This window comes from Dipodomys spectabilis, unplaced genomic scaffold (assembly GCF_019054845.1).
Source record: "Dipodomys spectabilis isolate Male_0828 unplaced genomic scaffold, ASM1905484v1 ptg000051l, whole genome shotgun sequence".
In the NCBI taxonomy this organism is placed as follows: Eukaryota; Metazoa; Chordata; class Mammalia; order Rodentia; family Heteromyidae; genus Dipodomys; species Dipodomys spectabilis.
Genome location: NW_024870728.1, coordinates 959,179 through 981,465, shown reverse-complemented (window position 1 = coordinate 981,465; position 22,287 = coordinate 959,179). Strand labels below are relative to the sequence as shown.

The window sequence follows — 22,287 nt, the reverse complement described above, 5'->3', positions numbered from 1 at the left end:
GCATAGAATTCCATCGTGTGTGTGTGTGTGTGTGTGTGTGTGTGTGTGTGTGTGTGTGTGTCACATTTTCTTGATCCATTCATCTACGGAGGGGCATCTGAGTTGGTTCCATATCTTAACCATGGTAAATAATGCTGCAGTAAACATAGTTGTGTTGGTTGCTTTAGTATAGTCTTGTTTGTGATCATTTCGGTAAATGCCCAAAAGTGGGATTGCTGGGTCATAGGAGAGCTCTATGTGGCGCTGTAGCTCAAGTGGTAGACACTCACCTTGAGCTAAGAGCTGAGGGACAGTACCCAGGCCCTGAGTTCAAGCCCCACAACCAACCGAAAAAAAAAAAAAAATGCCAGCAGTGTCTTGACTGAATGATCCCCATCTCCCTGGGATATGAGGCCCTGCATCATTACAAGGTGAGATCCTTCCAACAGAGCTGCTATTACCTACCCCGGTTCATGCCATGCTGTGAAATCCTGAGGGTCTAGGCTCTGAGGCTGGCTAGATCTGACCCATGAGACTTATGGGTGGGGGTGGGGGAGGAGATGCAAGCTTTCCTGAACACCCTGCATCTTGCCTGTTGAAAAGAGCATTGTGACGCCTTTTCACTGGGTTAATGTTTTGTTTTGTTTTGTGCTGGTTTTGAGGTTGAACTCAGGGTCAGGGTACTCTCCTTTAGCTTTTTTTTTTTTTTTCCTCAAGGCTGGCACTTTAACACCTGAGCCACAGCTCTACTTCCGGCTCCTTGGTCGTTAGTTGGAGATAAGAGTCTCACACAGACTTTCCTGCTCAGACTGTCTTTAAACCTGCGATCCTCAGATCGCAGTAACAAGGATTACAGGTGTGAGCCACCAGTGCCCCGTTTTGGGTGACTGTTTTTTAAACTGAGGTATAACTCACATGCCATAAAAATCACCCTTCATGTACTAGTCTACCATTCACTGGCCTTTAGTACAATCACAATGGCATACAGCAAACACCCCTAGAACTTCAGAGTGCTGACAATTTCTCACAAAGCTCCCCGGTATACCCTCTGGCAGTCACCCCCTTTCCCCTCTGCCAGGCCTAGAAACAGCTGCAGTTCTTTCTCTAAGGATTTGCCTCTTCTGGGCATTATGTCTATGTAGAATTCTTTATTTAGCACATGGTCTTTGGACTGGTTCACGGAGCGTAATGTGTTCAAGGTCAATTTGTGGGGTCACTTGGATCATCCTTTGGGGTCTCCCCCATTGTATGTCTCCCACGTGTGCAGCCCTTCAGCAGCGGAGGGACAAGGATCGGGTCACTTCCAACTCTCTGGCTGTTCTAATTAAAGCTGCCGTGGGATCCGTGGCAAGTCTTTATGAGGACGTGTGCTTGCACCTGCCTAGGGGGTATAGCTAGGAGTAGATTTGCTGGGTCACAGGTCATTTTGTGTCTAAATGTTTGGAGGAACTGCTAGACTTTTGTCCCTGAGGGCAGCATGGCTGACACAGCTCCATGAGAGGACTCTGCTCCCCCACCGCACCCCAGCCAACACTTGTCCATCTTTTGATTACAGCCACAAGAGACATCTGGTTGTTTCTGGTGTCAGTCCTGGGGCTTGTCCTTAGGGCCTGGGCACATCCCTGAGCTTTTGTGCTCAAGGTAGCATTTGATCACTTGAGCTGCACCTCCACTTCTGGGGGATTTGGTGATTAATTGGAGATGAGTTTCACGGTCTTTCCTGCACAGGCTGGCTTTGAACTGCAATCCTCAGATCTCAGCCTCCTGAGTAGCAGGAGCCACCCACACAGCCTGTTGCTTATTGTGGTTTTATTAGCATTCTTCTAGCGCTTAACCAGGCTGAATTTTATCTTTTTACATGCTTCGTGGCCGTTTTGTATCATATTTGGAGAACTGTCTATCCCGAGACTCTGCACAGGTGAAACACTGGATTACCGAGTGAATAGATGGGGTGGGGGTGGGGTAACACATAAGCTAAGGCTGTGCATCTGCCAGGAGCCCACGGGATGCTTTGCATAGATAAAAATACTGCTGGCCATGACTTTTCATGAACTAAAAAAGCAAGTAGCAACTTTTGAGAAGCAGAGGAGCGTAAGACTCATCTGGTTAGAAAATTCCAAGACAGGAGGGAGGCCAGCCCAGCCAGTGTGACTTCAGGGACTTCCTGCAGGCCTCCGGGAGACACTGAGCTGTCATGTGGGGCCTCCTCAGAGGAAGTGTTCAAAGAGATCGAGGCAGGAAGAGGACGTGAGTGAGTGACGCACAAGTGGTGTGGTAGCTGCTAGACCAGGGCCGAGCGCCCGAAGCCTGGGGCAGGGAGGGGTCTGGACGCTCTGAAGACAGAACAGCCAAACAGACTAGAGAAAGTGAAGTTGAAGCTAAGAAGAAATGATTGTAACAACTCATGACTCTCGTTCCAATCTAAGAGGAAGATGCTGAGGAGGTTCAAGTGCTGCAACTATGAAAAAGCTAACCAGGGCGCAGAGTGTTCCAGAAAGGGCTAGGAGCACTTGTATTCACAGCTGTGGCACGCCCTGCCTTGTGGGAGAAGGTGGGAAGGTGGAGAAGAGGTGTGAAACACAAGGGAAAGATTTTCCGGGAACCCAGTCCGGTTTATCACCCTGCAGTCAATCATGCTGCAGGGGCACACCAGTTGTCCCTACTAACTAGAAAACTATGATGCTCCCAAGTGCTGGTGGCTCACACCTGTAATCCTAGCTCTTCAGGAGGCTGAGATCTGAGGATCATGTTTGAAGCCAGCCTGGGCAGGAAAGTCCATGAGAGTCTTATCTAAAAGTCAACCAAAAACAAAACAAAAACAACCCCAAAACAAAAACCAACAACCAAAAAACAAAACAGTGAAGGGTTGAGTCCCTAAAAATCAGCTGAGCCAATCAGAGAAGAGACGATTATGGGAAGGGCAGGAACGGCAGCAAGTAGTGACAATGTAGCTTCACCTGATGATAAACAGTCTTTCGGGTAGCATTTAAGAAATGGCTTGAAGCTTAAAGTACAAAGTGCAAAGCAGAAAACTCACCGTGCAATCCCTGAGAGCTGAGCAGAAGCCTTGGTAACTTGTTGGCTCAGCCTCTCTTTCTCTCCATGTCTGCATTTATCTATGCATGGAGCCTCCATTTTATGTGTCCATATATGTACATGCAATAGCAAATCATATTTTAATCCAGGGTTTCTGGGAGTCTAAGCATTTTTCTGTTGATTAGAATTCCTTCTTAAACATCACATTTGATTGGTATTACATGACATGCTGTGCTTTGCAAAATGATTCTGATCTGGTCAGATATGTAAGTTATCCACAATGGCTCAGTGCTGTAAATAGGACAGTGATGAAGGGCATTGGGCAGAATTACTCACACACACACACACACACACACACACACACACACACACACACACACTGGTTATTGATTCCAGGAGTAAATTTACTGGCTCAGCCAGTACCTGGAGACACACACCTGTAATCCAAACTATCCAGGAGGCTAAGATCTGAAGATTGCTATTCAAAGCCAGCCTGGGCAGGAAAGTTGGTGAGACTTATCTCCAATAAACTACCCAGAAAAAGTCAGAAGTAGTGAGTGGTAGAGCACTAGCCTTGAGCACAAAGAGGCTCAGGGACAGGGCCCAGGCCCTGATTTCAAGCCCCAGACCCAGGAAAACAAACAAACACGAGCTCAAAGGACAGGAACATTTTTCAGCCACCTGACACAAAATGGAAAATTGCTTGCCAGAAATCTGTGCTCCAGCAAGCAGTACAAAAAAGTTCTTGCCACATTTCAGTACCCCCATCCTATACTGTGTGTGTGTGTGTGTGTGTGTGTGTGTGTGTGTGTGTGTGTGTGTGTGCGCGCGCGCGCACGTGCGCGCACCAGCCTTAGGGCTTGAACTCAAGGCCTACATACTATCTCTGAGCTTTTTTGCTTAAGGCTAGTGCTCTACCACTTGAACCATAGCTCCACTTCTGGCTTTCAGGTGGTTAACTGGAAATAGGAGTCTCAGGGACTTTCTTTCCCGGGCCAACATTAAACTGTGATCCTCAGATCTCAGCCTCCTGAGTAGCTAGGATTACAGGCGTGAGCCACCCATACCTGGGCAGTTTGTTTTGTTTGCCTTTTTAAAAAAAAATTCAAACTGTAGACTTTCTGTTATCTTCTTGAATGAGTTGTTTATATTTGTTGCAAATATTTCCACTATGGTTTGCCTTTGAACCTCATTTATTTAGTTCATTTTGGCAGTATTAGGGTTTGATTGCAAGGCCCTGTGCTTGCTAAGCAGATAGTCTACCACTTGAGTCACACCTCCAGCCATTTTGCTTTAGTTATTTTTTTCAGATAAGGTCTCTTGCGGATATGTCCAGCCTTTCTAGACTTTAATTTTCCAATTTATGATTTCCACATAGTTAGGATGACAGGTACACCCCTGCATCCCGCATTTTTATTGGTTGAGGGGAGTCTCCTAAAGTTCTATGATTTTTTTTTAAACTTAAAAGAGAAAAGGTTTATTTTGGCTCACAGGGTTTCTCCTGAATATTTTTTCCCAAGCTCATCTTGATCCTACTGATCTATGCTTCCCAAGCAATTAGGATTACAGGTGTAAGCCACCACATCCGGCCTAAACTTTATTTCTTGACATGCAAAGTCTAAAGTTTCGTAAGGTCTATCTTTTTCTCTTGTGAGTTCTCTCTGTGCTTTTCAAAGCGAAGATACTCACTTGTTTCCTCTGGTGGAAGGCAAGAGGAGTAGGACAGAGCCTTGGTACCTATTAAACCTGGATGAAGAGACAAGAATCGAGAGTAGCTCATTTAATTCCACCAGACCCCAGCCTCCTCTCCTCATCTGAAAACCACGCTAAGAACACCTGTGTGTAGAATTGTTGGATGGACTGAGAGAAAAATGTATATCTGGGGCTTAGCATGGCACTGGGCAAAAACAATGGAGGGGTTATGGTCTGTTGTTTTTGTTTCTGTCCTTGTGTTTTACATTAAACCCTTTAATCTCACTGGAACTGAGTGAATGGCGTATGATTAAGATTTGTACGCCTGTTTATGGGGTAACTGTCTCTCTTAAAACCGCTTACTCAATAACTTACTCTGTTTTCCTTTGTGGTTCTTCCTTTTAATTACACATTAGGTCTTTTTTGTGCGTATGTGCTGAAACTGGGACTTGAACTTTTTCACTCAGGGCTGGCACTCTACCACTTGAGTAACTTCTGGTTCTGTCATTGGTGGTGGTTGGCTTTGTTTTCATTGGCTTATTAGAGATAAAACCCTTAACTGACTTTTCTGTTGTCGGGCTTTGAACTGTGATCCTCAGTTCTCAGCCTCCTGAATAGTTAGGATTGCAGACATGAATCACCAGTGCCCACCACATATTAAGTCTTACAATCCGAAGCCTTTCTTACCTGTATACCATGAATACTTTCATCAACATCATTACAAATGTACCATCACAGCCTTACAAGATGTTATTTTCGGATTCTCCTATTATTTTTTAATGCTTTTTTGAGCAAACCACATAATATATTTGAGTAACTAGCTGCTTCTTAGCAGTATGGTAAATAGTCTCTGATATCAATTTTGTAACTTTTTTTCATATAGATTTGCATGTCTTGTTATGATCATTTCTGACCTTTGTTGCCATTGTGAATGATACATTTTCCCTCGTAGTTACTGGTTCTTCCTAACCAGTAACCTCCAGGGAATTTTATAAATGCCTTTTTCATTATGGCCCTTCACCCTGACTCCTTATTTCCAATTATTTCCTAGTTGCTTCTTACTGAATAATCTTAGTCATGTCATTTGCAGAATATAATCATGTGTGGTCTTCCAAATACTTACAAATTATTCCGGCTTCATAACTTATTATATTGCCAGTAGTTCTGAATGATACAACAGGGACCACTGGGAAAAGCAAATGTTACCTTAAGAAGTCTCACGACAATCCCATAGACTTGATGGGCCCAGTGTTGGGCACATAGTATAAAGCTACATGAAACTTAATTGTTGCTTTTTGTAGGTCAAAGGATGGACCAATGATTTTTTTTTTTTTTTGCCCGTCATGGAGCCTGAACTACACACACCATGGCTCAGCTTCCTGAGAAAATTAACTATCCTTGATTGCAATGAATTTTTTGGGGTTTTTTTTTTTGGTTTTTTTTTGGCGGGTCCGGTCATGGGGCCTGAACTCTGGCCCTGGGCGCTGTCCCTCAGCTCTTCAGCTCAAGGCTAGCACTCTACCACTTAAGCCATAGTGCCACTTCCAGCTCTTTTTGCTTATGTGGTGCTGAGGAATTGAACCCAGGGCCTCATGCATGCGAGGCAAGCGCTCTACCACTGAGCCACCTTCCCCCTGTGCATCATGTTCTATTATGATGAAAAGGAGATTTTATCACTGCTGCTATATTTCTTCATTTCCAATTTTGTGTGTAGTAGCCAGGATCTCAACAGGAAGTAGGTAGCATATATAAAAGCAGTGGAGTCAGGCGATGGTAGATCATGTCTGTAATCCTAGCTACTCAGGAGGCTGAGATCTGAGGATGGCAGTTCAAAGCCATCTTGGGCAGGAAGGTCCACAAGACTCTTATTTCCAATGAACCACCAGAAACCAGAAGTGGTGTTGTGGCTCCAGTGGTAGAGAGCTAGCCTTGAGCACAGAGAGGCGCAGGGAAGAGTGCCCAGGCCCAGAGTTCAAGCCCCAGGACCATCAAAAAACAAAACAAAACAAAACAAAACAAAAAAGCAGTGGAAAGAGGAAGAAGGTGAAGCAGCCTGGGACTTGCAGGCTGAGAGGTCAGCCTCCATCCACGGCGAGGAGGCCGGCCCCCACAGCCAGCCCCACAGCCAGGCACTGCTACAACTGAGAAAGGGCCATCTGGCTCAGCTGTGGCCTCCTGAGGAGGAACTCAGCCTCTGCCCATCCACAGCGGCAGGGTGGAGTCAAGGAGACATAGGCCCATCTCTTCCTCCTCTCCCCCTGTGGGGGCCTCCCATTGGCCGGCACAGGGTGAAATGACCTCTGGAACTCAGCTTCCCAGGCACAGGGTAGGCTGAAAAGGGTAGAGAGTGATCGAGCTGGGGGTGGGGGAGGGGGAATGGGGGTACAGAGAGGACAAAACAGAGACTTCCAGCTAACTAGGTGCTTGTTTCTTTCCTTCCTACTGATCAGAGGTTTATCTATTTTTGCATATATAAATATACTTTATTTTATTTTTGCAATACTGAAGATCAAGCCCAAGGCGAGTGACACTACCACTAAGCTACATGCCTGGGCTGGTATTTATTTTATATATTCTTTAAAATTATCTCTACCTTTTCAAGAACCCCGGTTGCATGTTAGAAGGCAGAGATCTGTTTTTTCCCTCTCATGTGAAAAACCTCTTCATCTTTTCTTCTTGTTCATTTTTCTCAGATTGGTCTTCCTCTTCCTTAACTTTCTCCAGGATATGAGTTGTTGTCTTCTGCCTCCACCTTGGATTCTGCTCTATGCCTGGCAGTGTCAGACTCTGACTGATTGGTTCCCTTTGTGTCACAACTGCCTTTTGCACTTTCAGACACACAGTGGGCTCTTACATCTTACAGAGTTCTCAAGTCACACTTCTCCCTATTGCCTTTTTGAACAATTATGCTCTTTAAGATGGAGATTGTTCTTTGAATTCTTAGAAAAAATGGTGCTTTGAGCCAGGCATGGCGGTGTACACCTGTGATCTGAGCACCTGGGAGAACTGAGGCAGGAAGATTGCCAGTGTGAGGCCAGCCTGAATTACACAGTGAGACACTATTCAAGAGAGAGAAAGAACAAATGTAGGAAGGAAGGAAGGAAGGAAGGAAGGAAGGAAGGAAGGAAGGAAGGAAGGAAGGAAGGAAGGAAAGAAGAAGCGAAGGAAGGAAGGAAAGAAGGAAGGTGGTATCGTTCTTTTTAGATACATCTGGTGATTGTAGGAAACCTCATCTCTTTTAGAGATGGGAGTGGGTTTCTCCCAAATTCTCTTACCAAATAAGATGGCCATCGGGGATGGGGATGTGAGAACCCACATCCAAGATCCAGCTGGCAGTTGGGCAAGTAATGAGGCCGTGGTGCAGCAGTTGTGAGATCATTCTTGGGTCTTTGCTTCCTGTGGCTACAGGAAGAGGTGACGGCCGAGTCTCTGTGCTGCTCTGGTAGGATGCCCTGCCCGCCTCACCTCTACCTCCCACCTGCTGACCTCCTGCTGTGTCTGTCCTGTGGGGAAGGGCAAGTTAGCAACTTATGACTTCTGTTCATTCATGGATGGTAGCCCTCTCTCACTGAGATTCTTTAGCTTGGGGTCATTGGTGGTGGAAAGTCTTTATTTTCTCTTATTTCCCTGTTGGCCCTAATGGCTTTTTGAAGGCAGACTTTCCAGCCCACCTCATCCGGACTACCTCACACCCCATCTGGTCCAGAAGTATGCCACATTTAGCCACCGCAAAGAGAAAACACATGCCAAGCGCACATGAGAAATCAGAAACCACAGAGAGCAAGGTTCACGAAAGGTTTAAGAGCAGTAAACAGATAAGCAGAGTGAGACGAAGCACTAAGGAGGCGGTGGGACTATCATGTGAGATTTCCCGTCTGTCTGTGGGGCGCTGAGGGAGGGGGGAGAGGAGGATACTTCCCAACATGGTGGGGGGTGTTTGGTCTGGCTAGGAATAGTTGTACAGAAATGGTGCTATTTATCTAAGAGAATAAATCCAACATGCAGCCTGCTTCCTCCTCCTCTCATTGCCCTCTTATCTTAGAATAAAATGTCTAGCGCTACATCAGGCTTGACCGGCAATGTCTACCCCCCACAAAGGAAGCTTTTCTGCCTCCTCTCCTTCACCCCACACCCACAGAAGGAGTCAGGTGGGCTCTCTGCTCTAAGCCCCTTGAGTGAGGATGGACAATGCCATCCGGTAGCAAAACCAGGTTCTGTCATTCTGACCTAGAGACTCCATGGGAATATCCTTGGCACAATTACCCTGAAATGTGGCCCAGTCTCAGAGTAGAGGCCAGGCACTGAGAGTCTGGCACTGCAAATTAGGACCCAGTCACCCCCAGAGAGCTAGTGTGGCCCCCTTTGCCCCCTTGAAGAGCCAGGAGCATGTGGTCTCAATTACCATCATGATTCTGATGCAGTCTTTGCTTAAACATCTTCAGTGCTATTTATTTGTAGTTCTAGGGTAGTAGAACCCAAGGCCTCCGGCAGGCTAGGAAACACACAACCACTGAGCTACACCCCAGCTCCTGTTAAGCATGTTGCCTGTGAAATTTTGTGTTTGTGATGCATGCGTGGCGTACAAATGCATGTATGTGTGTGCGTGCTGTATGAAAACGCACGTGGATGTAGGCATGCATGTTTATCTGTATGTATGTGACTCCTACTATCCACAAGCATGTTATGCGTGTGAGCCGTGTTCTTATACACGCCTGTGCATACCTGTATGCTATGTGTGTGCACACGTGGGTGTGTGGTGGGCCAGGATGAGGTCAGCTGTTGGTGGGGGAGGGGCAGGTTCCCTGCAGAAAGGCCAGCAACCCTTGGAATACAGTTTCAGACCTCTGCTGTCCCAGGGGTGGTAGTCCCGTGCTGCAGGAGGTCTAAACTGATTCCCCAGTGTTCAGCACTCTGTCTCCTCCCCACCTCACGCCCAGCAGCTAATCAGCATGGGCTGAGATCTTCCTTCCTACAGGGAGTCTTCTATTGTACTAGCTTTTATCTTTCTTTCTTTTTTGGGGGGTGGGGGCAGCCATGGGGCTTGAACTCAGAGCCTGGGCACTGTCCCTGATCTCTTTTGCTCAAACCTAGTGCTCTAACCACTTTGAGCCACAGCCCCACTTATGGTTTGCTGATGGTTTAATTGGAGATAAGCTGTCTCACAGACTTTCCTGCCTGGGCTGGCTTTGAACTACGATCCTCAGATCTCAGCCTCCTGAGTAGCTAGGATTACAGGCGTGAGCCACCAGCGCTCAGCTTGTCCTAGTTTTTGATTCTGGGCTCTCTCAGCAGTATGAGACTGTTGGTTTCCATGTGTCTGGTCATCCATCTGGAAGCCAGGCAGGCTGCACTTGCTCTAACTAGAGGGGCTCTTCTGTGTGTGTGCTATGACTCCTTGCTCGTTCTTCCTGTCTGCAAGCCTGGAGTAGCTTCCCTTCCCCTCCTCCCTCCCTGGTGTGTGGAAGGAAGTGCAGGAGTTCAGAGAGAGAGAGACAGAGACAGAGAGAGAGAGAGACAGAGAGAGAGAGAGAGAAAAAAAAAAACCCACAGCAGGGCGGTGCTTGTCTCTGAGTTCATCTCCAGGTATCCCCAAAAGAGGGTTGAGGTTGTGAGCCACGAAGTGGAGTAAAGGGGTTTTGGTGGGGGGGGGGGGTTCTCAGTCTCCCAGAGACCTCTCTGGAAGGAGAGAGGTCTGGAGCAGAGATTCCTCCTTGCTGTCTCTAGTGTTAGCCAATTGTTGTATTGTTCTGACTCTGGAGATCCAACAGGGGATAGAAGGGTAGATCTGGGGAGCATCGTGTAGAGGGATAAATGGAGGTGAATTTCCCCCAGCCTTCCTTTCAGCCCTCATTGAGTCAAAGCCATGAAATAAAAGATTGTAAAACCAGCGACATCAAAGTGTAAAACTTCTACACTGCTAAAAAAAAAAAAAAAAAACAAGGACAAGAAACCTTAACAAATCCTATTCAATAACTCCACAATGTTGCAGAGGTCCCAATCTTATAAGTAAGCAAAAGATGACACACACAGAGAGAAAGACATGAGCAGGAATTTACAAGAAAAAGAAGCAACAGCAACTAAGCAGGAGCTCGTGATGAGCCTTTCTCATTGGGAAAAGCGAATGAAAGCAAGGGATTCTTTTTCTTCCACTTCTTAGATGGGCAAAGATGAAAAGGCCCGATACTGACCAGTTGGCAGGCAAAGTAGGCACTTTCATATCCGGTTAGAGGTGACACATGACAAATGTCCCCAAATGGCGACTGCAATTATCTCGCGGTATATCAAATGCCGGCATCTTTCGGCCTCTCTGAGTCTTGGTGATCTGGTGACGCTCATGGTGTCAGCCCACGTGGTATCCAGCAAGCCCAGTTTCTGTTCTGAAGATTCTCCCTGCATACCCGTACTTAGTCTGCACAAAGGGCTTTACTGCCATCTCCGTTCTACTGATAAGAAAGCTAAAGCTATAAATTCACCCAGGACACAAGGATGAAGCAACAGAGGTGTTCAATGCACCATTATGTCTAACAGCAAAAAGCTAAAAGTAACTACCTTTCATCAGCTCGGTCTGGTCAGATATATGATCATGTTATCCTCACGATGAGGATGGTAATAAACCATCTCGCTCAGTGGACATGAAATAACCTCTAAGATTGTTTTCTTTTTAGTGAGAAAAAAGTAAAGCTCAAAAGACTGAGTTCAAATCTCAGTATTACAAAAAAAAATTTCAGAGCAGCATATTTAATATGACTTTAAATGCACTTTAAAATATGCATGCCAGGCACTGGTGACTCACACCTGTAATCCTAGCTACGTAGGAGGCTGAGATCTGAGGATCACAGTTCAGAGCCAGCCCAGGCAGGAAAATCCACGAGACTCTTATATCCAACTAATCACCAGAAAACTCGAAGTGGAGCTGTGGCTCAGCATGGTTGAGGACTAGACTTCAACAAAGAGGTCAGGGACAGCACCCAGGCCCTGAGTTCAAGCCCCATGACCCATATTCATATATAATCTGCACAGCTGGGTGCCAGTGGCTCATGCCTCTAAGCCTAGCTACTCAGAAGGTAGAGATCTGATCATCCTGATTCAAAGCCAGCCTGGACAGAAAAGTCTGTGACACACCTATGTCTAATTAACCACCAAAAAGAGTGAAGGTGTGGCTCAAGTGGTAAAGCACCAGCCTTGAATGAGAAAGTCATATGAGAGCACATAGTCCGGATTTCAAACCGTAGTACCAGCACATACATACCCACAAAGAGATGTGTGTGTGTGTGTGTGTGTGTGTGTGTGTGTGTGTTTAAAGATTGAATAAATGGGAGTATTTTAAAAACATGAGTTTAGGACTTACACAACTAGAAAGGAAACAGTTATTTTCCATTTTATATCTTTCTGGGTGATTCTAATCTTTTCTCAACTGAAGTGCAATCTGTCAACTTTAGTTCATGTAAACACTTGGTGAAGTATCTGGCACACAAGAGGGGCTAAACGAAACTTCTAGAAGGAAGCGTTACTGCAAGCCTGGTCCCTGCACTGAGGGACAGGAGGGTTTTCAAGGTTCATGGGAACCCCAAGTAGAGGAAGTAGGAGAGATTTTCACTGTGGGCGGGAGGACAGGCCAGTGGCCTTCAAGAAGAGAATAAGGTCCAAACTGTTCCCAGCCTGCTGGGCTCAGCCGAGGGTGTGATGGGGTGAAGGGGGGCGGGGGGGCTTCTTGGGCCATTGTGGCTGCCAGGCTCTGGGTGGGATGGGGGCCTCCCACCAGGGTGTCCCTCTCACGAGGTCCTCAGACTTAGAAACGCCTCGTCTCACCGGTTCTAGAAAAGTAGAATGAACCTCATCCTCCCCCTCTCACTGTGGACACACTGAACTTCTAGAAAGAGAAGGAAATCTGGGTGCCTTGCTGGAAACATCCTCATGGATCACCCACCAGCTAGTGGGCCAATCTGAGTCTCCCAAGGGATAGCGGCCAGCCTCGGGGAGAAGGGGCTGTGAGGCAAGGTGGCCAAGAGGGGAGGCCACGTGTGGGGTGGGGAGGAGGAGGAAGGGGAGACATTCGGTTGGAGGGAGGCCCTGAGGTACCTGGCGGTGGCCGGTGTGGTCCCTCGGGGCTGGCCTGAGACCCTTTCTCCATGCCTGAGAGTCATCTCTCTTCTCCTGACACCCCCTGTGGCTCTATTCTGTGGGCCAATATGGCAACTAACAGTTGAGGAAGTGAGTCCAGATGGCAGACATGTTTAGATCAGAAGCCATGGCTGTGAGGCTCTGAAGTGAATCTTGGCTCCATCCAGACGGCCCCGCTGGGCTTTCCTGATGCTCTCAGTGAGCTCTAGCCAAGACTGTTGGATGTCAGGGCTCAGCTCCGATTCCACACTGTCGACTCTGACATTTACAGACTTTGTGCACAGACTCCTCAAGCTGGGTCAGAGGGGGTTTGTGCTCTCGGTCACAGGGAAACCGGATTGTCCCAAGTGGGGTCTAATGAAGTCGTTGCTCTATTTCAGGTACCGGAACTGCGTTTACACTTACAGAATTCTGCCCAATGAAGATGACAAGTTCACTGTTCAGGTGAGTCCTTTATCAGCCTACATGTCGGAACTTGGCTTGAGCTTCTGCTGGCAGAGAAAGAATGAAAAGGAGGAAGAAGAAAGGGAAGCATATGCCCTGAGTCGCCTGGCATCTGGGCCACCAGCACCTGACTTGCACCCTTGGATCTCAGGGCATAATGGCAAAAAAGTCTGTCCAGAGATGTAAGAAAAACATGTGGGGAGGGTTGGCTGAGCTCCTTTCTTCCTAAGTGACTCAGATAAGCACAAAGGAAGTCCAGGGGTTAGCACAAGATGGTGCCTTTCAACTTAAAGAGCTTTCTTTTGCCCAGCTCTGGTGCTCATTTAGACCATACAAGGTCTAAATGGGCAAAAGTAAATGTGCAATCAAATTCAGAAAAGAAAAGCCAGCTGCACCCATGTAAGACCACCCTAAGCATGGGACTTTGTGTGATCTCATTGAATGATGTGGAAGCCAGGAATGCTATTTGGAAGAAAGGAGGTGCTCATCTCGATTTGGAGGAGGGTGAAGGAACCATTTTATACCCCCATCTGAGCAGAGCAGCAGGACAGACAGGTCCCCAGGGACAGGGTGTCACAGAAGGACACAGGGTTTAGTGGAAAAGCAAGTTGGAAGTGGGTGGAGGGAGGCAGGGCATAGCTGCCCCTTCTAAAGCTTGAAGGGAATTATTTCTTTTTTAAGAAGAAGTGGTAAATACAGGCACTGGAGGGGCTGAGCACACACGGGTCACTGGAGAAAAGATCCCCAGCTATGTGTTCAGGGAGAGAGGCTAGGCCAGGCACTGTGGGCTCATACCTGTAATCCTAAGCACTAGGAGGCTGAGATGTGAGGATCACGGTTTGAAGCCAGCACAGGTAGAAAAGTCTGTGAAACTCCACTCTACTACCAAAAAGCTAGAAGTGGGCCTGTGGAGCGCGCGCAAACACACGCACACGCACACACACACACACACGAGGGAGAAGTAGGTTCAGTGTGTTGAGTGGAATGTCTTTTCGGATGACTTATTTATGAGGGTGAGAAGAAATGGCCTCTTGGTCCAAAGGGTGAACCCTAAAAAGCTTAACCCAGACTCATTGTCATGGGGTTGCCTTCTGGGGAGGGCGTGGGGAGGTATTCATTCTACTGCTCAGATCTGCCAAAGTTGAGGCAAGGTTGGCTGTAGGCTGGCATCGCCATCCTCCCCTGCACACCCACAGCGCATCTAAGAGGATCCACTAGAAGGCTGAGGCTAGCCACCCTGGTCTTGGCCTGGACAGGAATGAGCACGCCTGAGTAGGACAGTTGTTTGTTATCAGAATGTTTTCTCTGATGGGAGCTCCTGGCTTGCTAAGGATGTCGCTGGTTGGTCTAGGGTGGGCCTGCTCAGGGCAGGCAGCAGGCCTCACTGGCTTGTATCATGGAGTCCCGTTGTAGGCCTGTGTGAACGTTCCTGGCTGGGTTGGTGTCATCTGCAGGTGGTTTTCTCAGGAGAGTCGCAACTCTCTTAAGTTAAAAGTTGGTCAGCGTCTTTGATCATTTTCCCCCTTGTGGTTTCTTTTATTCCTTCAAAGTGAAGAAAAACTATAAGCGTGAGTGGAAACAGCATGACTCTGTGGCTTCTGTGTAGGGTTTGTACCCCCAGGCTTTCTGTCTGGAGTCTGTGCCCTTCAAGACTTCACACCCTTTCTGCGGTGGCTTCCTGTGACCCCAAAAAGTGTCACCGGCTTTAGGGACTGCAAGGAGCAGAAACTCCCTCTGACTAACTCACAGAACAGGCAGGGCACTCGGTGGAGATCTGCGGAGTAGAGATGCAAAGGCTACTCCGGAGCCCGGCTGGGGGCCTGGGTGCCACCTCTGTGACTCAGCTCTTTGGGCTTCCTCTCCTGGCAGGCCCCCTTCCCAGGCCACAGTCCCCAGAGGAAGTCTGATTGGCTCAGCCTCTAAGGGCTGTCTCTGCCTGGGCCACTCAGAGGCCTCTGGTCTGTGTGAGATGTGGCCACTGGAAGAGAGTGCTTGCCCACCTAACACTGGGGTCATTACCCCCTGGGCTATGGGTGGGTAATCTCATGAAACCGATGTGGCCATTCTGGACATATTTGTTCCTGACCTTATACTACCCTATGTCCTCCTTGGTGTCAAATACCAGGTATCTGAAGACCAGGGAGCCATGAACCTAGGTGTGTCTGAGGAAGTTTCCCCCTGTATGTACCTACCTTCCTATATAAATATACCTCTTAAAATAAATGATAGCAGACATTCACTGGGGAGCACATGTAAGGCCCAACCTTATTCAGGCAAGCCAGAGTCTTCTGAGGAAGTCTGGCAGTTATTGATTGATGCTTATTTTAACTCAAGTTCCTCTTTTCACATTAAGAGAAAACCTCACACTTCCCTGAACTTAGCCATGGTTTCTGAATAACTCATTCCTTACACCTGAGCCTCTTCATGATGATAGAATATGAGACTCCCTCAAAGAAGCAGCTGGTCTGAAACATTGCCAAACGAAGCACCGAGAGCTTCGGTTAGCCTACCTCCTCAAGGAACGCAGGGCATCTTGTTCAAACCAAAGAGCCACCTCATCGTTGCTCTTTCCAAACTCAGCCGATAGATACCCCACTGTCCGTGATGGCCCCCCTGGCCAAGGGGATGTCACCCCAACACCCAGAGTCGCTTCTCTCTCTATTTTATAGACTTTGTGGTCAGAGACGGGAGAAAAGGACGCAGACTAGAACTTTATCCAATTCTTCTGTCTTGTACGTGAATGTGGCTGAGACCTGCAGGTGTTGGGCTCACAGCCAGGTCTCCAGCCCCTGCCCACGCCTGGTTGAGCACTCAAGACTCTGCCCAGGGAATGGGAGCCAGGGCATTGATGTCGGCCAGCTTCACCCTTCTCCTTCATGCAACTGGAGATGATATTTGGACACAAATGGTACCTGGCTGTTCACTGTGGTCAGGATTCTGTAAGACAGTAGAGGCAGAATCTGTACCCGGCAGGGGGTTCTGCCTGCCCACCGGTGTGGCCTTATATCCTCATTCCTTGTAAGACGAGAAGAAACAGCTGGCGTGTCCACCATGAGCATAAACCAATTCCACACAATGTGGAGTGAGGGAGAAAAGGGAAAATGGAAGAAAATGAAAGGAAAAGAGGAGGAGAAAGGCAGTCGTGAAAGAGGAAAGAAGGCAAGAGATCTGGCAGGGGGGAAAGGGAAAGATAAAGGAGGAAGAAAAGTCAAAGAAAGAGGAAGGCTGTGGGTTGGGTGGGGGCAGTTTTAACAGAAGGAAAGAAATACTGTAGAGTAAGGAGACAGCAGAGAAAACAGGCAGTGGAAGAGGAGGAAGACAAGATGTTCTAGAAGATTCTAGGCAGTGCCCAGGGGTGCTGGGGTAGGGGTGAATTCTGCGGAGATCAACCTCCCTTAGCTTTGTTCTCTGGGCTGTGGATTCCATGCTGGCAGCGCCCCTAAGACCAGATAACATGGGAGAGAAGTTATAAAGGACCTGGAGAACCTTCTAGACTGGAGCCTGCCTCACCATCCTCCATATTCTGAGTGCTGTGAGGCCACAGTAAATCAGGATGCTCAGCCCCTGAGGCCCCAGGTTCCCACACCCGGACTGGAGTTTCTTGTACAGCCCAGGCTCCTTTCCTGCTGGAAAGGGAAGTGACCCTCCCCGCAAGGAAGTGGCACCCATCTCGGGCTGCTGACTGCACCGTGAGCTCTTGGGCGGCTGCCTGTGAAGTGACTCTGCTCCCTGAGAACCCAAGAATTGGCTGAGGCGGGACAAGTCTTCCTGATGGACAGCTGCAGCCCGACCAAGGGAGGAATGACCCTCCAGATGCGTCCCCAAGAGCTGCCCCACGCTGGCATCACAACTGAAGCGAACAGGGCCCATGGCTCCATCCTGCACCTCTCTAGCCCTGTTCCTGATAGCTGTCCTACCAAAACAAGAGAAAGCAGAGGATGGACCCTCATCCTAGCCTAGCGATGGACAATCTCTGTGACTTCCTGTCTTGAGGTTGACATGGTAGCTGGGCTGACAACAGCAGCACCTACAGGTTTGAGTCTATGCTTTTATGATACTCCTTCCTAATGAGGAGGAAAAACCAAGTGGCTAGAGCGATCTATGAGCTCCACAGATGGGACTCATGACTGTCTGTGGCCGGCAGTCTGGCTTCAAGAGAAATAAAAGAACCTTCTAGAAGGCATTCCATCACACAAGCCTCTGGGCGGGTGAGCCGTTGAGCCATTGTTATTAAGCCCAGGAAGTGAGTGGTAGCTGTCATTGTTCAGTGTGGGCACCCAATGAAATAAAGATTCTGTCTGAGCCACCGGGCAAAGGATGTGGCTTGGACACTCACTTCCTGAAGTTGCACAAGGAGCACAGTGAATGGGCTCAGGCCACCAAAGCCAGCTCAGCCAGCACCCCTAACCATCTAAGGAGTCCACAGGCCTGACGGGGTCACTTGAGGATATGACTGCCACTTTCTAGGAGCCTTCATTTTTATTCTTTTATTTATACTTTGTCTACTGCAGCTTGCAGACAGATCTGTTCTCTAAGCCTTGGAATATCTCAAAATACCTTGCAGTTGTTTTTATGTTAGAAACAGAGTCTGAGAGCCGGCACCAGTGCCTCATGCCGGACATTGAAATTTGAAATCTCATTTCAAAGCCAGACCAAGCAGGAAAGTCCAAGAGACTTTTAACTCCAATGAATCAGCCAAAAACTAGAAGTGGAACTGTGGTTCAAGTGGGAGAGCACCAACCTTGGGCAAAAAAAACAAACCTAAGGGACAGTGCCCAGGCCCCCAAGTTCAAGCTCTTAATACCAGCACAAAGAAAGAGAGACAGACAGATAGACAGACAGAGACAAAGAAAGAGAGAGAGGGGGAAATGAAGGAAGGAAGGAGGGAAGGAAGGAGGGAGGAAATTTGAGGACTCTAAAATACTTGGTTTTCTTCCCTCAACATACTACAGAGGTATTGTTCCACCACCTTTGGGAATTCAGAGTTACAAAGTCCCAACCACAAATCCAGGGCCTGCCCTGTATGCCCTACCCCCCCCGCCCCCACTCTGAGGAAACAGATTTTGACTTTTTCTGCCTTGAAACTGGTGGGATTCCTTTTCGTTTTCATCATGTCGTTCTTCCTCCATTGATAATGTCTTGACTGTGTTCCGCTGGTTTGCTTTGCAAACTGCTGATCTTTTGTTGACTCAAAATGCATTTTGTTCCAGCTCATCTGATTTCTAACCTGGCACCCCAAGAAGGCCAAGTCTCCCCGCATTCTCTAGCCATCTGGGGCACCCTCCATGCTCCTGGGACCACGCACACATCCCCCATTCCACCCCTTTTCTCTTGTGCAGCTAAAGGAGAATTCTTCCCTGGGATTTCTGGAGAAATCTGGAAAGAGTATTCATGCTAGTTGTTATCTCTATCTCCATCTTCTCTGCCTCCCCCACAGCCATCTTGTGCCTGCTTCCCCACGTTCCAGAATCTTCTGGCCCATCTTGCCCTAGATAGCAGGCCCGTTTCCTTCCTTTGTTGCTCCAAGTAACACAAGGCTGCTGTAAACTCGCATTGTGTGGTGGGGAATGGGATGCAACTGTAACTGAGGGGTGACAGGGGCTTCTAGTCACGTCTTTGTCGTAGAAATTAATGCACAGAGGAAACAGCTCCTTTTCAACCTTTGGAAGTTGTCGTAGGCTGTGATAGCAATAGCTACTGCCGACATCTTGTAATCATGAGTATCTGCAGAGTGAGGCCAAGGTACAGACATGACACAACAGATAGAAAAGGTGAGCGTGGGTCCTAGAAGACCCCACTGAATTCACCCAGCCTGGGCACCTCATCCCTTCCTGTTCTGAGACAGTCCATTCCTTTTTTATTCGTGTAGTTGAGTTAGTGTTTTCTATTCAGTGCAGCTGAAAAGCACCCTTAGACACCAATGTCTGGGCCCTCCTAGGGGAATTTCCAAGCAGAAGTTGTACGTTTTAAATTGAACATCAAAGTTTTACTGCACCAAAAGTCAACAAACCAAGGTCGGGCACGAACAGCCCCCAGCTGTCCCCTTCCCTTCGCCGTGCGGATCTGCCTCGTCAACTCTCCTGCCTACTGACGTGTCTCATTCCCTGTGACAAGCACCCTTGGGCTCAATATTCTTCTGACTCTAACCAGAAAAGCACGGAAACCAATCAATACAGCAGCAATCTCCGTGACCAGGGGTGGCCTCTTGAGTCCTGGCTTTTTGCAGAATGATTTCCTTTCTTGTCTCAGCTACATCCTTAGAGATCAGGAGCCCCTTAAAGTTGTTCTAGATAGAACAAGCTTTTCCCTGGAAGAAAACATCTTCTCCTGAGGAATCTGGCCCGATCACTGCATACAAACACCTCCGCCTGTCACTCTGGGAGCCCTTACTGACCCTCCTTTATTTTCTTTGGGACACTTGCGGCTGCTCAACTTTGTATCCTTTATCACTGACTTCTTTATTATCTACTCTTGGGCTTCCTTTCACTTGGGAATGAGAAGACAGTAAATATTGAAAGAGGGGATTCAGGCTGCTGGCCCCTAAAGCATACAGAAACATTGGGCGCTGGTGGCTCCCGCCTGTCGTCCTACCTACACAGGAGGCTGAGATCTGAGGATCGTGATTCAAAGTCAGCTTAGCCAGGAAACTCGGTGGGACACTTATCTCCAATTATAACCACCGAAAAACAAAAAACAAAAATCAGAATGGGGTATGACTGAGTGGTAAAGCACCAGCCCTGAGAAGAAAAACAAAGGGATAGTTCCCAGGCCTTGAGTTCAAACCTACCAGCGCACACACAGACAGACACACACACAGACACAGACAGACAGACAGACAGACAGACAGACAGACACACACACACACACACACACGAGTTTTTATTCTTTCAGACAGATCTTTGCTTCGTTGCCCAGGCTTGAACTCATGCTAGCAGCTCCACATGTGTTGAAGTAGAGGTATTCCAGGAAACTCCCACAGCCAAGCAGTTCCCTTCAAGTAGAAGGAGATGTGGGGCCCTGTGGCCCCTGTAGAGGGCGGGCAGGAACGCGCTGGCCTGTGTCTCGGCTGCCATCGCCAGAACTCCCAGGAGAGCCCAGGCCTTGCCTGTCTCACACCCCATTATGTCTGCAGCTCTAGGAGAAGCAGCTGCCACCTAAAAGCTCCTGGGAGACATTTGCTAATGATCAGGCGACTGGGGGGAGTTTGTGACATGAGCCAACCCTTTGCCTCCAGCTCTAAATGAGGGAATGGGCTGGAGTCCTTCCCTGTGCTAACATTTGTGGCTCTTCCCTAAGGGCACTGACAAAGCTTGCTGATGTGGGGCCTTGGGGATCCCCTCCCTCCCCAACTGCAGAGCCATCATGCTGCCCGGTGCTGGGACCTGGGCTACAATGTTGGGGGCGAGGAGACATTGCAGAGCTAATCAGAGAACCACCCCAGGCTGCAGCTCCCTTTGGCAATGCCTCTGCGACTGTCCCAGATCCTCCCCCCCTTCCCCCCCCCCCCCCCCCCGCTCCCCAGAGTTCCACAAAAGGAAAAGCAGCAAGCCAGAAGGAGACATGTCACTAAAACGCTCCATGCCATAGGCTCCCAGCGATGGGCAAATAGAGGTTTCTGGAATTCTCAGCTCACTGGAACGCTGAAAACTTTTGAAATAGAAACATTAGTGCAGGCCTTTAGTATTGGGCAGCCTGTAGAATTATAAACCTCATCTATCCAAGCAGAGACAAAAGAAGGATGGGTAAATTCTTCACGGGTTGTAGTTTAAAACAAGCTGGATTTTTCTTGTCCAGTGGTGCCAGGAATGAAATCCAGAGCCTTGCACATGCTAAGCAAGTGCTCTACCACTGAGTTAATCCCCGCCCCCCACCCCCTTTCCAGGTTCATCTTAAAGAGAAGAGTTTCTCTTGGGTAAAGGGAAATGGAGACAGTAAAAGAGATGAGCTTCCCTAATTGCATGTAGCAGAAGGAAAAGGCCATTTTAGCCAGGCACCAATGACTCATGCCTATAATCCTATCTACACGGGAGGCTAAGATCTGGAGGATTATGGTTTGAGGTCAGCCTGGGCAGAAAAGTTTCCCAGACTCCAGTAAAATGCTGGACTGGAGGTGTGGCTCAAGTGGAAGAGTACCCATCTAGCAAGTTCAAGGCCCTGAGTTCCAACCCCAGTCTTTTCAAAAGAAAAAAATAAGGACCACTTTGTGTGTGTGTGTGTGTGTGTGTGTGTGTGTATGTGTGTGTGTGTGTGTGTGTGAATAAGGACCACTTTGTGTGTGTGTGTGTGTGTGTGTGTGTGTGTGTGTGTGTGTGTGTGAATAAGGACCACTTTGTGTGTGTGTGTGTGTGTGTGTGTGTGTGTGTGTGCCAGTTTGGGGGCTTGAACTCCAGCCCTGAGCACTCTCCTTTAGCTTTTTCATTTAAGGCTGGTGCTCTTACCACTTGAGCCAAACTCTACTTCCAGTATTTCAGTATTTTGCTGATTCATGGGCAATAAGAGTCTCATGGAGTTTTCTCCCTGGGCTGGCTTTGAACTGAGATCCTCAGCTCCCAGCCTTCTGAGTCGCTAGGATTACAGGCGTGAACCACTGGGGCCTGGCTGACCTTTTCCATTTTCTCTGGACTGAGAAAGATGATTGCAGGTGGATATTTACTTTCTGCCCTTCTTTTCCATTCAGTAGTAAGCAGGGAAGGTAAGAACATCCAAGCCAAACCTGAACCAGAGGTAAACCCTCTGCACTGAGGCACGCTTTCCTTCGGGGAAAACTGTTCATGTGAATGCATTTCTCCACACTGTAACTTTAGAATCAGTCATGTATTTGGCATCGTAAAAATAATGTGCAAGATTTTCTGAGTGTTGAGTGCTCGCACAGGAATTTGCTGAAGGTTGGCAGTTTTCCAGCTTTGAGTCAGGGAGAGTTGGAAGAATTTGCTTTTGGCTTTTGGGTGGGTTTTTGTTGTTGTTGTTGTTTGTTTGTTGTTGTTTCTTTCATTCATGGGGCTTGAACTCAGGGCC

At 48.1% G+C, this 22,287-nt stretch overlaps 1 protein-coding gene across 2 annotated transcripts in view; it reads left to right on the top strand.

The window, feature by feature from the left end:
- The window catches only part of Inpp5d (inositol polyphosphate-5-phosphatase D), a 118,422-nt gene that overhangs the window by 5,554 nt on the left and 90,581 nt on the right, over positions 1-22,287 (top strand). For both annotated transcript variants that reach the window (XM_042679057.1, XM_042679056.1), the window contains exon 2: positions 13,209-13,272. In XM_042679057.1, the coding sequence (XP_042534991.1) occupies positions 13,209-13,272 (64 nt within the window). The remainder of the gene's footprint in view (positions 1-13,208; positions 13,273-22,287) is intronic.